Here is a 15380-nt window from a genome sequence, read left to right on the forward strand (position 1 = left end):
CAGAAGATGTTCAGAAATTTTCTTATCTCTGCTGGCCCAATGTTCCTTGTCATCTTTTGACACTTCTTGCTTTGTAAATATAGAAACACCTTTTGAATGACACAGCATAATGCATCCATACAGAGGTATATAAGATGTCATATTTACATTGGATATTCTACAACCATCTCATACATTATTTATGGATTTCTCTTTATTCATCTGAATATTAGAGTATACGTAGGAATATAGTATAAGCCATCTACAGTACTTGAAGCAAATTTCACTAGGATGCAAGTTGCACATCATTTAATGTTGTTTATTATATTTGTGCCCAGTTTTTCTTTAAGCAGCTCAAGGCAGGTAACACTTTTCCATTTTTTTTAAAAAAAGTTGGCAAATACAGTGCCAAATCTGCCTTTGAAGTATATGTTAAGCTATTTTCTGGTCAGAATAAGGGATGTGCATTTTAGGTAGATTATAGAAAGGGATATTGAAATTTGGAAAAATTCTAGTTGCTTCATTGAACTAAATAGTCTCTGTATATTTTTTCTGATTAATGTAAATTATATACAGAATTATCTGCTAGTTTTGTGACGTTTCCTTGAAGCAAATAATAAATTTTCAGCTGTGATGATATCAAGATCTAGGGAATCAAATAAATTTGACAATTTCAGATCAGCTCTTCCTAAATTGCTGCCTTAGATGGATCTATTAGACTGTATCTTTCAAAATTCTGGTAAACATGACCTTTGGGATCTCTGTGGGCCAACATTTTGGGGGCAATTGATGAAGCCTGTTTTAGATCAACTACTGAAAAGGAAATGAGTGAATGCCCTTACTGTATAGTGTTACTACCAATCCCATTACTCATAATTATTCTTAATTTAGTTTTTGGGTTGCTGAGGAAGTACAAAGCAATTTTTGCTTGAATTAAAACGACGAAAGAATATCAGAAGCTTCTTTCCTTTATAGAAAATTGCTTGTGACTCTGGATGCCTCAAGTGTAAAGACTTCTTTTTCACCTTGGCGCTTCTCCTACTACCATTTATCCAACCCAGATGTAGAACTGAATCTTTAGTGTAGATGTTAGGTGGCTCAAATGCAAAATAAAGGCATGATATCTGATGCCAATAATACCAATCCTGGAGATGATTTCTGAATAGCATTTTGGGCTAAGTCTCTGGTTGATACTAAGTACCTGATAGTACAGTAATGGTGTCCTTGCTAAAGAGCTGAAAATCAGCAAACCATTCAGATAAATAAAAAAGGGCCCATTAGTCCTGACCTGTTACTCCCATTTATAGTGTTTAATTGTTTTAATGTTTGAGCAAAGTGTTTTGCTTCAAGCAGTTTGTTGTAGACATTGCAGATTGCTGTAGGAATGCATTTCATTCATTAATTATAAGAACTTGAGCTCCCTTGGCCAAACCTTGTGGATCTGTATTTTATTTCACATACTGGCTAGCTGGACAGCTTGCCCTAAAAAACCCACTAATGGTGGCCTTCTCAAGTTATTGCCACCGGCAGTTGCTGTCTGTTGGCATTCTGCCTTAAACTCTGGGTGGTCTGTTTTTGACTCATACTTAATAGCCATTGATAGACTTCCTCCCTGAATCTGTTAATTTGCCATTGAAGCTAGGTGGGTACGACAATATCATATTGCAATTATTTCTATAAATGAATTATGCATAATGTGAAGTACTTTCTTCTGTCCGGTCACTTTCATTGAATGTGAAATACATTATTAGGAGGCAAAATCTATTATGCATAATTCTATTTAAAAATAAATAAAGTAACATTGTTTTCAAATCTAACAAGCCCTCTGTGCATCAGGCATTAAAAGTCCAAGCATATTATGAATGTTGTAAAGTTCTTCTGTTTGTCTGTTATAAGCTTGTTGATAGACAACTTCATTGAATGTCCCTTGAATTTCAGCATTCTGAAAAGTTTAGATTTTTTTTTAAAACAATGTCATTATATAATTAAACTTTTAAGTATATGACACATGTGACTGTCTGTATTTTTTACTTTAAGTGAGATCTATCTCCTTGATTTTTGTGAGTCAGAAAAGGGTTTTGCATTATTGTAATCATACTTTTCTATACTACTTCTATTGCCAGTATTTATTGCATCTACATTGAAGAAAGTATTCAGGATACCCCAAGGCTCTGTTTTAGGCCCAGTACTCTTCAACATCTTCATCAATGACTTGGACAAGGGGATAGATGGGGAACTCATCAAATTTGCAGACGACACCAAGCTGGCAGGAATAGCCAAGATAGGCTTAAGATATAGAAGGATCTTGACAGACTTGAACATTGGGCGCTATCTAACAAAATGAAATGCAATGGTGAAAAAAGTAAGGCTCTACATTTAGGCAAGAAAAACCAAATGCACAGGTACAGTATATGTGGTACCTTACTCAATAGTGGTGTCTGTGAGAGGGATCTTGGAGTCCTAGATTTAAATATGAGCCAGCAGTGTGCTGCAGCTGCCAAAAGAGCCAACACAGTTCTAGGCTGCATAAACAGGGATAGAATCAAAATCACGTGAAATGTTAATACCTTTTTATAATGCCTTGATAAGGCCACACTTGGAATACTGCATCCAATGATGTAAAAAAGATGTCAAGACTCTAAAAAGAGTGCAGAGAAGAACAGCAAAAATGATTAGGAGACTGGAAGCTAAAATTTATAAAGAATGGTTGCTGCAATTGGGTATGTCTAGTTTAATGAAAAGAAGGACTAGGGGTGACATATCAGTGTTCCAATATTTCAGGGGTGGCTACAAAGAAGACATAGTCAAGCTAATCTCCAAAGCCCCTGAATGCAGTACAAGATGCAATGGATGGAAACTAATCAAGGAGAGAAGCAACTTAAAATAAGAAGTTTCCTGACAGTTAGAACAATTAATCAGTGGAACAACTTGCCTCCAGAAGTTGTGAATGATTCAACACTGGAAGTTTTTAAAAAATATTGGACAACCATTTGTCTGAAATGGTATTGGGTGTCCTGCCTGAGCAGGGGTACTAGGTCTGTTTTTGTTTGGAGTGACAGACATACATATATTCTGTCTCTGATAATGTCAGCTTTAGCAGGTAGACTAGGTAGGAAACATGGCCAGATAAGCTAATTCTGCTTTATTGTAAAGCTATATTAAGAGCATCTTACAAGCCTCAAAGTACATTTATTCTTATATCACTTATACAGCCCAATAATTTAAGGAAGGCCCCTGCCGAGCCTTTAGCTCTGCCGATTCTGCAGCTGTGGCCTATGTTCCCCTTATCTGATTGTTCCCTAAAAAGCATCTCTGCTTTGTGTCTCAAGGTCATTGTCACATAGCATTTCAGATACATGGTAAATTACAGTACTATGGAATTTTATAACTTAAAATTATAGTTTTGTAAACTTTAATAATATTACTCGAGGGACAGCAAATCAGTGAGTTCTTAATTTTTTTATACAAGCTTTTCTTTCATTTAGAGCTAAAGCAACTTATTAAATGATTTAATTCAAAATTATTTATTAATCTCAGTCTTGAATTAGGTTTAAATAATGTTAGAACTTTAGAATAAAGGTTAGCCAGTATTTTAGAGCCTGGAGTCTCACAGCATCTGATGATGGACACCTGATGATGATGATACAAAGCAGCAAGGGCTACAGAGATAGGAACAAAAATTATATTAATCTGTATTTTGGACTGGGAAATTTCTGGAAATGATTTATAAATGATTTATCTTCTTGGCTACATTCCATGTACAAAACAATTTTTATACCATAGTATAGGTTTCTACATTCCCCTATGGTAGTAGGACAAAATTACAGGCAGTCCTTGAGTCGCAACAATTTGTCAGCTCTTCATTAAAAGTCCAGTTTTTCATTGAGGATTCCTCTTCATTCTTCAGATGAAACTTGATTCTGAGCACATACAAGGAGTAATAGGTAGGAAACTTGTTTATGTGTCTCATGGTGCTTTTATAGATACACCTCTTGCTGTACCAATGCCCATATTTTTTTTTGAAAGAAATGAATAGATGGAAAATGGAAAACTGATTTGTTACAAAACAATCACCATTGTCTAGCATCTTCTAATTCTCACATGAATCAGAAAGGCGGTGTCTTCAATGCTTTATTTGAACAGGTGACCTTTACTCAGGTAATGATAAGGATAAGCAGTAGTGCTAAAAAGCTATGATGCTAAAGAGAAGAGTGCATTTCCCTTCTATTATTGCCTTATGTGGTAGCCATCTGGTATGAGAACTCAGAATGTACTTTCAAAAGTGCACTTGCTCTCACTCACAGGATCTTTTTATTAATAAACAAGGCTCTGGTTTTATTTTCTGTCCCTTGAAACTTGATTATTATGGTGTGTTGTCCTGTCCAGTATCTATAAAAGCAAAAATAAAATAAAATGGTGTGGTGCATGGAGATATTATCTCCAGGAAAGCACAAATCTGTCAGATTTCAAGTCCACATATAACACTCCTTGCTTGAAAAAAGCTGCAGAGAACAATTTATTGGTTTGTATTGTATGTTGTTGTTTTCCAGCACTGTTGCAATTGTGATTAGATGGCCTGTTTATTTGCTCAGTACCTCTCCATTTATTCAGCAGTTTCAAGCAGCATATGTAGCACCTCTTCCTTTTTTCTATCTCATAACATTTGTTCTTAAAAATAGCATAAATCATAACTTAGATACATTAAGCATATTTCTTGTTTCACATATTGAACCAATAAATATAAACTTGAAGAGAGAGAGAGAGCATCACACATCTTTCTAAGTGAAGTAATTTTATTCAATTAAACAACTACAAAGAAATATTTGTTTGCTTCTTAGTATTTTGTACTAATAATGTAAACTAATTAGATAACGAATTATATCTTTTTTTCTAGCCTTGAAAAAAGATGATAACGGCTTTGATGAGGTAAGTTGTATTTTCTAGTTCAAATTTTATTTAAAAATAGATTTGGCAAAATATTATAAATTAAAAAGATGAATTAAAAAGAATAATAGTGACTAAAATAAATTATTACAACACACACACACATACACAAGCTATGAAAAAAACTACATAAAACAAATTTAATTTAATTTGATATAATTATATTTCTAATTGTAAGGAGAAATTCTCATTTTGTGCACCCTTATTGAACACTTCTAATTCAAAAAGGTATATGTATAGATGGAGTAATATAAGTTATTATGCTGATTTAATCTATAAAAGGGTACCAGATATAGAAATAAAAAATATTTGTTGCTGTTTTCATTTTCTTAGCTATCTCTTTTGCACACTTTTAAATATCACTAATATGAAGAAAGATGTACTTTAATTCTTCCAGTTTACTGCTATATTATTTATATAGCAGTATAAATTTATAGAAAGAAAACAACATATTTTTATATTGTACTATTTTATGTTTTTTCCAAGATTATAGCTGCATTATAATTATTTAATAAACACTGTTAGTAATTTTACCAATGTCTTCAAAAATTCCTAGCCAAAATGAGTAACAAAGGGATTAATGACAGTTTTTTGTAGGAATATGAAATAAAGGACCTCTTTCAGTAAACGCTGTAATACACTTTTAAGCAGATGTATTTTTATAGTGGATGATTTCTAAAATAGATTTAAATAATATTTTACATTACCGAATATTTTGTATTGACTCATCAAATTTCAAATGCCAAGTCATTTCCTGTTCTTTTAAACATTTTCAAGAAAGTCTGTTCTATTTAATATAAGAATTTCTAAGGTATTGATAAGATTATTCCGATTTAAAGTGTTTTAGAAATCCATTATACTTCATACATTGTTAATACCTTGATATATAAAATCTTGTGAGTTGAAAAGGAAATTACTGAATATGGTTTCATAAAACCACATTGGAACATGTTACCAATTTTTCTGCAGAAGATATTCAACAGAAATCCTCTTTTAAAAAGGGATCAAAAGGCATGAATAATTAGTACACCAGTTAGGTTGCAGCATAGAAGATTTATTTGAGCCTATACACAAGAATCTGATCAGCTAAAATTTAACACTAAATTTCCGCCAGATAAAGGTCAATTATATTCAGGAGGAGTTGGATCTAGAGTGCTTGTGGGATCTCAGTGGCTCTAAACTGATAATGCACTTTATTTTATTTTATTTATTTATTTGTTTGCCAAACATGTACAAGATAACAAGTATGAACATAAACAGGGAGTAAATATGGATAAATGGTGACAGTAAGACAGAGATGGTAGGTAATTTCCCACTTCTGCTTGTTCTTTTTCCACAGGAATCATATTTTTCCATATGTTTAAAATTTAGATGGCCTACGAATAAAATAATTTTTGGAAAGTTTCTTCAAAACTTTAAAGTAACTTTAACATATGCATTTGTGATACAGGATATTAATTTATTTCAGAAAATTGAAGTATTGTCCTAAAACATTGTGCGTCTCGAGTTAATTAATGTGAGTTTTTTTTAACTTAAAAGTAGGCAACTGCATAATTTATAGTTCTGAAATGGAATGTGCTGAAGGATTCTAGTATGCACCATTCCTTATTGGCTTCTTTCTGACCTAGCTATTCCAGAAATAATTCTTAAATTTTCTGGAAGTTAGTTTTCTGAACCAGAAATGTTTCTTGTTCTAGATCAGTGGTAGTCAACTTGGTCCCTACCGCCCATTAGTGGGTGTTCCAGCTTTCATGGTGGGCGGTAGGGGTTTTGTCCCTTACTTTATAAATCACCATTACTGTGGAACCGGTGGGTGGTTAGAGAAAATTTTACTACTAACAGAGATACAAAAGTGGGCGGTAGGTATAAAAAGGTTGACTACCCCTGTTCTAGATGAAAGAGGGACTGAATTGACTTTTGTTTTTACATATTCCTACTGAATGTTTTTCAGTTTACATATACTTAACTGAAAATTGTCATCATATCCACAACAAATCTCAATGAGAGTTCTATTTATATAATTTGTCTGATCCTGAATTTTTTAAAATAATCCCATACCTATAAAGGAAAAAATGGATTCCTTGTTATGTATGGAAGCAAGTAATAGATTAGAAGAAGTTGAAACAAATAAAATTTATATAGAATCTGTATAGTGATGAAGATAAAAACAGATTATGTTTTTCAATTAATAAACATAATAATATCTAGTGAGATTCTATTGTATAATGCCTAAAATTGAGTCATTTACCTCTTTGCCTTAATTTATTACTAGATTCCAAATGAAGACTTAGTCCTATCGTTTAGATAGGCTGTTGTCTTCAGTAGCAACTTTAATTCCATCTATTTTAAGACTATGTTTTGATCTGTTCTCTGAAAATTGAGAAGCAAATCGGTACCGTTAATGTGAATTGGAACTTAAAAGGAAATGGAATATGGCACTCCGGAAATCAGGTTGTCTGGAGTGATGAATTCAATGAGTTTGTCTTTATACTGAATTTGTAAAAGTACAGAAATTACGTCAAAGTATAAGCTGTGTAATTGTTTCATTAAAAGTCTGAGTCATAAATTCTGCAACCAGACCTTTTAATTGTATTATAAATCTGGCATGCTTCTAATGCTTTGTTTCTTCCTTCTGGAAGTGACTAGACTGTTTATAAAATTTACAGGATGTTAAGAGTTCCTTAGAATTCTCTGATATAGAAAGAAAATATTAAACTGTACTTTAAGTGCTTGTCCCAAATTAAATCTCCAGTAAAGATAACACTTTTTCCGTGCTTGGAATAGATTAATGGATGCTTCTTTAGCCTTGTCTCCTGCAAAACATATACTATTATCAATTGTATAAACATAGAGAGTGTTTTTTCCTTGCAGTGTAAGAATCTGGTAACTTTCTAATTTATCTACTAAGTGGCTATAGCTAGAAAAAGAGAATGATTTGAATTTGCTTATGTTCTGCATAATATTTATATACAAATAATCATTATGACTATATATACAAGTAACTTATGACTTCAGTGAAGCACAGAATTTTTGTTGCTAAATTTTTAAGTAAGTTGTGCCCCATTTTATTTTTTGTCACAACTGTTAAGTGAATCACTGCAGTTGTTAAGTGAATAATGTGGCTATTAAGTGAATCTGGTTTTGCCCATTGGCTTTGCTTGTTGGAAGCCAGATAGGAAGGCTACATATGGTGACCTTGGGATAGTGCAACTATCATAAATAAATGTCAGATGTATAGTGCCTGAATTTTGATTACATGACCATGGTATGCAGCAACTATTGTAAGTGTGAAAACCCATCACCCTTCGTTGTTTTTTTCAATATCATGTAACTTCGAACAGTCACTAAATGAATGGTTGTAAGTAGAAAACTACACGTATAGCCATTTTACTAGTACTTTTTTGCCTGGGCAATACTGATTACCCCCAGAAAAAATTAAACAAAAATAACAGGTAAGGGAGAAAAATATACACTGATCCATATATTGTTTTTCTCATCTAAACTTCTCAGCTTCCTTTTCTTGGGATTTTATCAGCTCCATTCAAACATAATTTTATCGATCTTCTTCCCTACTGTTCACTCTTCCTTCATATATTTTGCAATTCCATATTCATCCTGTTTATCTTTAGGACCAAAATGTTTTTATATGTCATTTACTTTGGGGTAAAATTCACACAAATGTATGCAAATTAAAAATATTTAATATTCCACTGAAGAGTCTCTGAAACTTTCTATCTTCCCCGTTTTGCAAAGTGTGGAGGAAATGGTGGCAAAAAGAGCAATAGTTTTCAGAGTAAGTTCATTGTATAAGTACACTACAATATATAACTTTCATTTATTAATGTTATTTAGTCAGTGATACCCGGGGTTGGGATTCTACCGGTTTGGACCAGTTCGGGAGAACTGGTAATTCTGGTGATCATTTGGCCCTGCCCACCCACCCCTGCTCTTTTCCTGTGCTTTATTTCCTTGTTTTGAGCACAGCTGATTCGCATGGCAGAGCAGTTTGCCATGCATCAGCTGTTTTACTCATCGGGGATGCAGCAGAAGGTAAGTATTATAGCTAAAAATTGTATTTTCTAAATGCTGTGCATGCGGGCAAAGTATGCCCTCACTATTATTACACCGGTTGAATCGCACCACTGGTGATACCCCACCCTTTTGAAAAATGAAATGGGTTTAGAACATTTTCTGTATTTAATGCCTGCTCTCATATGTCCCATGAAAGCAGTGAACACCTGGGGAATGGGTTATTGTACAGATTATTTCTAACCTTTTGTAAATTTTATGTATCTATTAAACTTTGAAGTATAGTTCTGAACCCTCACAGATTATTTTGCTGACATTCAGGAGGCGTATTGGACAACATGTAGAATTTAAATATTCTATGTTCTCAAAACACTTCTTGTTAATTTAATGGGATTGTTAGGTATTTTGACTGTGCACTGTAAAATAAGGGAGGGCCTCATATATTTCTGGGGATCATTAATTCTATATTTGTCTCATAATTGGCAAAGCAAGCAGGACTTTTTTTTTCTAGGCATAGAGATTCATGAATTGTCCTGGAATGCTAGGAATCATTTGATGGGTGAATATAAATTATTCTTCCTTCTGTTGCTTTATTTACAGCTCAAGTTTATTTTGCTTTGTCTTTAAAGTTAATGCTAGGGGAACTTATTGCCAAAGGCTGGCTGGGTACTGCAACAGATAAAATAGTTGGGCTCTGATCCTTTCAGTAAAAACAAGATGGGCATCAATCAACTTTGTTCGCCATTTCTGTGCTTTATATAACAAGCTATTGATTTTTACACATGAGCAGGGCTTCAATGGTAAAAAAAAAAAAAAAAAGGAAAAGAGAAAAGAGAAAAAAAAGAGGTCAAACTTCTGTATTTCTGTACCAGGATGATGGTTTGAGGCTGAACCAGGAAACTGAAAAAAGACTGGGTAAGAGTGGAACTGCCAGCATATAAAGGGATCTACAAAGAACAAATGAGAGATATTGTTAAAGTGGAAAAAGCAATAGAAATTTCAAAATGAGAGGAAATACTATACTGTAGTATGAAGTAAAAATCCCAGAGGAAATTTAAGCGTGAATATAAAGAACTGTTTGAACTTAACCTTATGCTTTCCATTTGGACTTTAGGCCTACCCAGCGTGACAATGTGAACAGATTGAGGTATTCTTAGTCTAAATTATACGGAAATGATTTTTTTCTAATTGATAGATTTTTCCCTTCTGTGTGTATTTGCATGAGTTAAAGAGGAATGGTTTATTAGTATAGTCCTGCTGTGAAGGAAGCAATCATAGTATGAGTTGCAGTTCCTTCGTATTTTAAAAGGGACATGTAAGTGGATATTTGTGACTATAGTCCACTATCTATGAATATTAATGAATTGATGGAATGCAATCCTGGAACGATGCACTGATCTTATAATTCTATTTTTCCCTTTCTTGTTACAAATGTAAATGTATACATTTAAAATTTATCAATTCTCTTCAGAGCTGAGTTAGCATTTAAACCAGAATCCCCCTAGTTTCAATAATTTAGTGTGGAGAGCAGTGTTAACCTTTGCCCTCTAAATATTTTGGACATCAATTCCCATTGACCAGATTGGCTGGGCAAATGGGAATTAAAGTCCAAAACATCTGGAGAACATCAATTTGTTTATCAGTTCTGTAGCTCTGGTATAGATTTTCACTGGTGGCAGCAGAAAAAGGGGGAAGTGGAAAGTCTTGGTTGTATAAATATGACCTTTGTGCCACTAGTGGAAATGAGGTTAAATTCCAGTACAAAGCATTTTCAGGATATATGGTTTCAAATAGCTTTTTAATTTTCTTTTAGGCCACAGAATCTTGGTACAGATTCCATTACTCTGCAAAGAGAGGGAGATAAGTTTGCTTCTCTAATTCCAATTTCATAATTTACAATAGTTTAAAAACACTTAATTACCCCATTTTGTGTTGCAAATATGCTGTAATTAGTGGCCACCATTGCATTTTTCTGTAACAACTTAGAGTGGATAGTAAACCATTTTTTCAACTTTAATTACATTTTTATATAATTTTTATGTTTTAAAAACTTTTATAAGTTTTTAACACATATATCCATATGTGTTAATATTAAGATGAAAGAATATTTTTGATATGTAGTGTGTTAGTACAGAGCTGATTTTCAGAATAGCTGATTTCCTTCAGTATTATTTTTTTCATTATACATTTATATCGTGATACAATGCATAATGTGAGCTGTTCCCAATGTTTTAGACAGAGGAGAAACAGAAAAGAGAGTAATTCCCTGAAGCATTGATTTTAATGATTGGGTAATCTACACCTATGCACTGTTTTGCCTCTGCTGACGTTTACACCTTAGAGCCACAAAAAAGCCCTTGAAAAATACCTCTAGTCTCTAACTATTAGTAAATGTCCTGTTGCTAGGCTTATTCCTCTTTTCTCCCCTCTTCATGGCTCTGCCAGTCCTTCTTTTACATCAATAGATAGACAGCTGTTAATGATAGGGGAGCCATCTCTTGTGTTATCCATGTCCTGGGTCCCCAGGCCTGCTGTCATAACCAAGTCTTGAGGGACCTCCAGATATTAAGGAGTGATGAGGTCACCCTTATCTCCAAGGGTAGCGGATTCCACAATATGTGTATCACAGCAGAAGAGGTCCACCGTCCAGGGCCTGCAAATGTAATAATGCTTTAAATAATGGCACCCATAAAATACCATTCTGTGAGATCTTGTTGGTGCATCCAATGAAATTGGGGAGAGGTAGTCCCTCAGATAATGATGTTCAATGCCATGTAGAGCTTTAAAGGTTTACATAAGCACCCTGAATTGGAACCAGAAACAAACTGTAAATCAGCGCAGCTCATGTAGCAGCATTCTAACAGAAACATACTGTGCTGCTGCATTTTTGCACCAGCCGAAGTTTTTGGATAATCATCAAGGGCAGCTTCATATAGAGTACATCGCAGTAGTGTATCTGGGAGGTAATCTGGGCATGACTGACTGAGGAGGCTTGTTTGATTCAGGGACCTTCAACGTAGATGAAGTAAAAAAAAGCACACTGACAAGATGACTATGGCAAGCCATTTATTAATTGTTAGTATAAAGACTTATATAATCATCAGGAGTTAAGTTCAATTTGAAGGAAATTTTACTGACAATAACAGCAAAATACAATTTAATAAGAAAGTTGAAAAAAGTTTGATTTATAAAGAATTGACTCTTCTTGGTTTGCAGCATAGCCCTTAAGGTAATTAACTACAGCCCATCTTAGAATTTCCCAGAGACTTTGTCCTCTCTATTATAAAAATCAGATACTAAGCTAGATGTTTCTGGTAGAACTCTTAACCTACTTCTGGAGTAGCAGAAGGATGTATCAAGCTCTTTCTGAAATACCAACTTTGCTAAATTGGATGGCCTTTCTTCCTGAGGAAAACATGTATCAGAATAATAACTAGTTTAAGGAAGTCATAACAATTTTTGTTCCTCAAGGTTAAGAACTGTACAAAAATGCCATCTAAGACATAAAAGCCAATATACTGTGGGAAAATGCAAGGCAGATGTTGAATGGCTCCTAAGGTAGGAATAATAAGATAGTGGAAAGCCATAAGGAATGAGGACATGTGTGTATACATGCTTTTATGAACTATGAACTATGATAAGTGAACAGCATACTCATATTGGGACAAAGTTTTTTTCTGTTTGGTCAGCTGGACTGTCTACTTATTTTTACCTAAAATTATTTCAGTGATTTATTGACCTCAAATAGTTCTTGCTTATGGAATATCTTAACTTTTATTTTATTGTTTAGAAGCAAATGAACAAGGCCATAACTTTGTTTCCCATGGAATCCACATATTTGAGAAACCAAAAAAACCAAAGGGTTGGTACAGGATTGTATCTTTAACTTCATTTTCCAGTTGAAATATATTGTTCATAGGAAGATGCTAGAACCATCAGTGGCAGCTGATGCATGCACTCCCAAAATACCTTCTCCATGTTTAATTATTCTCTGCATCACCACTCACCTCTATTCTTTAGATTTCATAGCTCCAAAAGAGTCTATATAATTGGGATTTTCAGATTATGGATTATAACTCTCTTCATCCTAATTGGTGTGATAGGATGTGATTATTTTTGTATTCTTTTTTCTTTCTGCAGTCTTTAAAATCCTCAAAGTTCTAGCACATGGGTGTCAAACTTGATCGTGTCACGTGATGTATCATGATGTTTTTCGCCAGGATAGTGTGGCCTGCGGGTGATGTATCTGCCACACTAGTTTGACAATCCTGTATCTAGCATCTTGCTTTTCATGCTCTTTTCTCAAAGTTCTTTTCTTTGAACTTCCATTTTAGCAACACTGGCAAACCTCCCTTGTAAAATCAGTGTACAGCAGGGGTATCACAGTCAATTTCACTGAAGACCGCTTCAGGATTTCTTTGACTTCAGAGGGCTGGGTGGGCGTGGCCAAGGGGGGCATGGTTGCTAAGTGCTAAGAAGGCAGGACTACCCTGAGACCCTCCCTCATTGTCATTATAATCTTCTTCCGTCCCTCCATTCCTTCCTTCCTTTCCTCTTCCTTCTCCTTTCTTCTTCCTTCCCTCTTATTTTTCCTTCCATGCTCTCTTTCCATTTTTCTAACTTTTTCTTTGTCTTTCCTTTCTCCTTTCCTATCCCTTCTTGCAAGCTCAAATGCAAAAGGAGAAACATTTTTCCTTTTTTTTAGTTTGTTTTGCTAGCCCTCTGCCAACGAAAATGCAGCCCCTATGGTCCGTTTTCAGCTATGACCCCCTGTAGTCCTCTGATAGTGAAAATGGAACCTGGGAGGCCATATGCAGCCCGTCTGCACCCTGCTTTTGGCCGTGACGGCCTCCTGCAGCCCTCTGACAGCAAAAATGGACTCTGGGGAGCTGCGTGCAGCCCATCTGCACCTGTTTTTGGCTGTGACGGCCTCCTGCAGCCCTCTGCCAGGGAAAAGTGCCCAAAACAGGCATTTGCGCCCCCCCCCAAACTCAGTTTTTGCTGGCAGAGACATTGCGGGCTAGTCCTGTGTTGTTTCCAGGCCAGCTCCACAGGCCAGATCTAAGGGAATAATCCAAATCACTCATCAGATTTACTATTCTTTACTATTCTATTTCAATTTTTGAAATAACTTTTGTTTGTATTTTCTTCTTGTAAAGTGTAATTTTAATTACACATGTGAATTAATGTCACTTTATTCAGTGAGGCTTGATCCAATGCTAATAAAGAATTAAATAGTTTAAAAATCTGTAGCCATGGCTCAAACCTTTTAAAGGAGCCATCTGGTTCCCTCTAATGTCTAAACTCTTTTTATCAATATAGATTATAAATAAAGGTTTTTCCCTATGGAAAAGGATTCTTCTAGTCAACAATCAAATATTAAAATCAAGTCCACATGAGCCCCACTTTCCAAAGCAAAGAACAATAATCCTTTTGCTGCATATTCCAAAAATTAGAAATATAGTTAAACTTTTGGTTTTTTTTTAAAGGGATTGAAGAACATTTACCCAGTGATTTCCATAAAATGTGCCACTCTGAGAGTTCTTGATCTTTAAGGAAAGCCAAAGAATTTTAAAAAAAGTTCAAAGAGATTAAAAGATGAGTTAGTTGAATTTGGGGTCCATATAAGTGACATTAACAACCATAAGCATGGAATCCTATGATTCCTAGCAGATTGCAAGCTGACCATAAAAACACAGTTGTAAAGCAGCTATTTGATGCACATATTGGGATCTAATTATCTTTCTTTAACTCTGGATAGATTTCAGTTGTTTATTTCTTGCAGTCCAGTGAGTTTCCAACCACAGTGTGTTCCCCTTCTTTAGAGGAATTTTGCCATTAGGATCACTAGAAGTCAGAGTAAACTGTTTTTATTAGTGTACTTACACAAGCTTAATTCTGTTAGATTAGATCCTCTAAAAAGAGCAATAAATCTCATTTCTCTCATCTAAATAATGTATATCCTTGTACCTTTGGTGTTTTATGGATAGAGCAGCAAAGATGTAAATTTTTGGAGGAAGAGGTTATGGAGAAACATTGGCATTACCACAAGAATTCTGGAAAGGGTTTCAGTACTCTTAACTATTCTTCCAAAAAATACACAATTTGGATAGAGAATAGTGTGCAGTTTTCAGAAAACTCTTGCTAGCTTGAAGTATTCAACCTATTAAGCTTTCCTGTGTCTACCTCCCCCACAAAACTCATTTGAAATACAGTGTTCTCAAACCTCTTCTATTAGAATAGGTCTATTAGGACAATATATCCAAGGTTTTCTCAGGACCAGCTCCATAGAGACAGCTGGAGCTACCGCTTCCCTTAATATAACATTATTTGAAAAAAGCTCTCCTTTGGTAGATATAATTAAAGTGGTATAGCCATGGAAGCACTTTGGTAGATTGTTGGGCTGGGTCAATGGAAAATACACAAGG

General features: G+C 34.6%; 1 protein-coding gene across 5 annotated transcripts in view; it reads left to right on the forward strand.

Moving 5' to 3' along the window:
• CDK14 (cyclin dependent kinase 14) overlaps nt 1-15380 on the forward strand; it is a 262489-nt gene that overhangs the window by 2442 nt on the left and 244667 nt on the right. For all 5 annotated transcript variants that reach the window (XR_015745745.1, XM_026686419.2, XM_087946055.1 and 2 more), the window contains exon 2: nt 4874-4905. Coding sequence is in view for 4 of the 5 variants with exons in the window: in XM_026686419.2 (XP_026542204.1) it covers nt 4874-4905 (32 nt within the window). In the remaining variant the exon portion in view is untranslated. The remainder of the gene's footprint in view (nt 1-4873; nt 4906-15380) is intronic.

The sequence above is a fragment of the Notechis scutatus genome, chromosome Z (genome assembly GCF_049901735.1).
Source record: "Notechis scutatus isolate UNSWTSFEM ecotype Mainland chromosome Z, rNotScu1.2, whole genome shotgun sequence".
NCBI lineage: Eukaryota > Metazoa > Chordata > Lepidosauria > Squamata > Elapidae > Notechis > Notechis scutatus.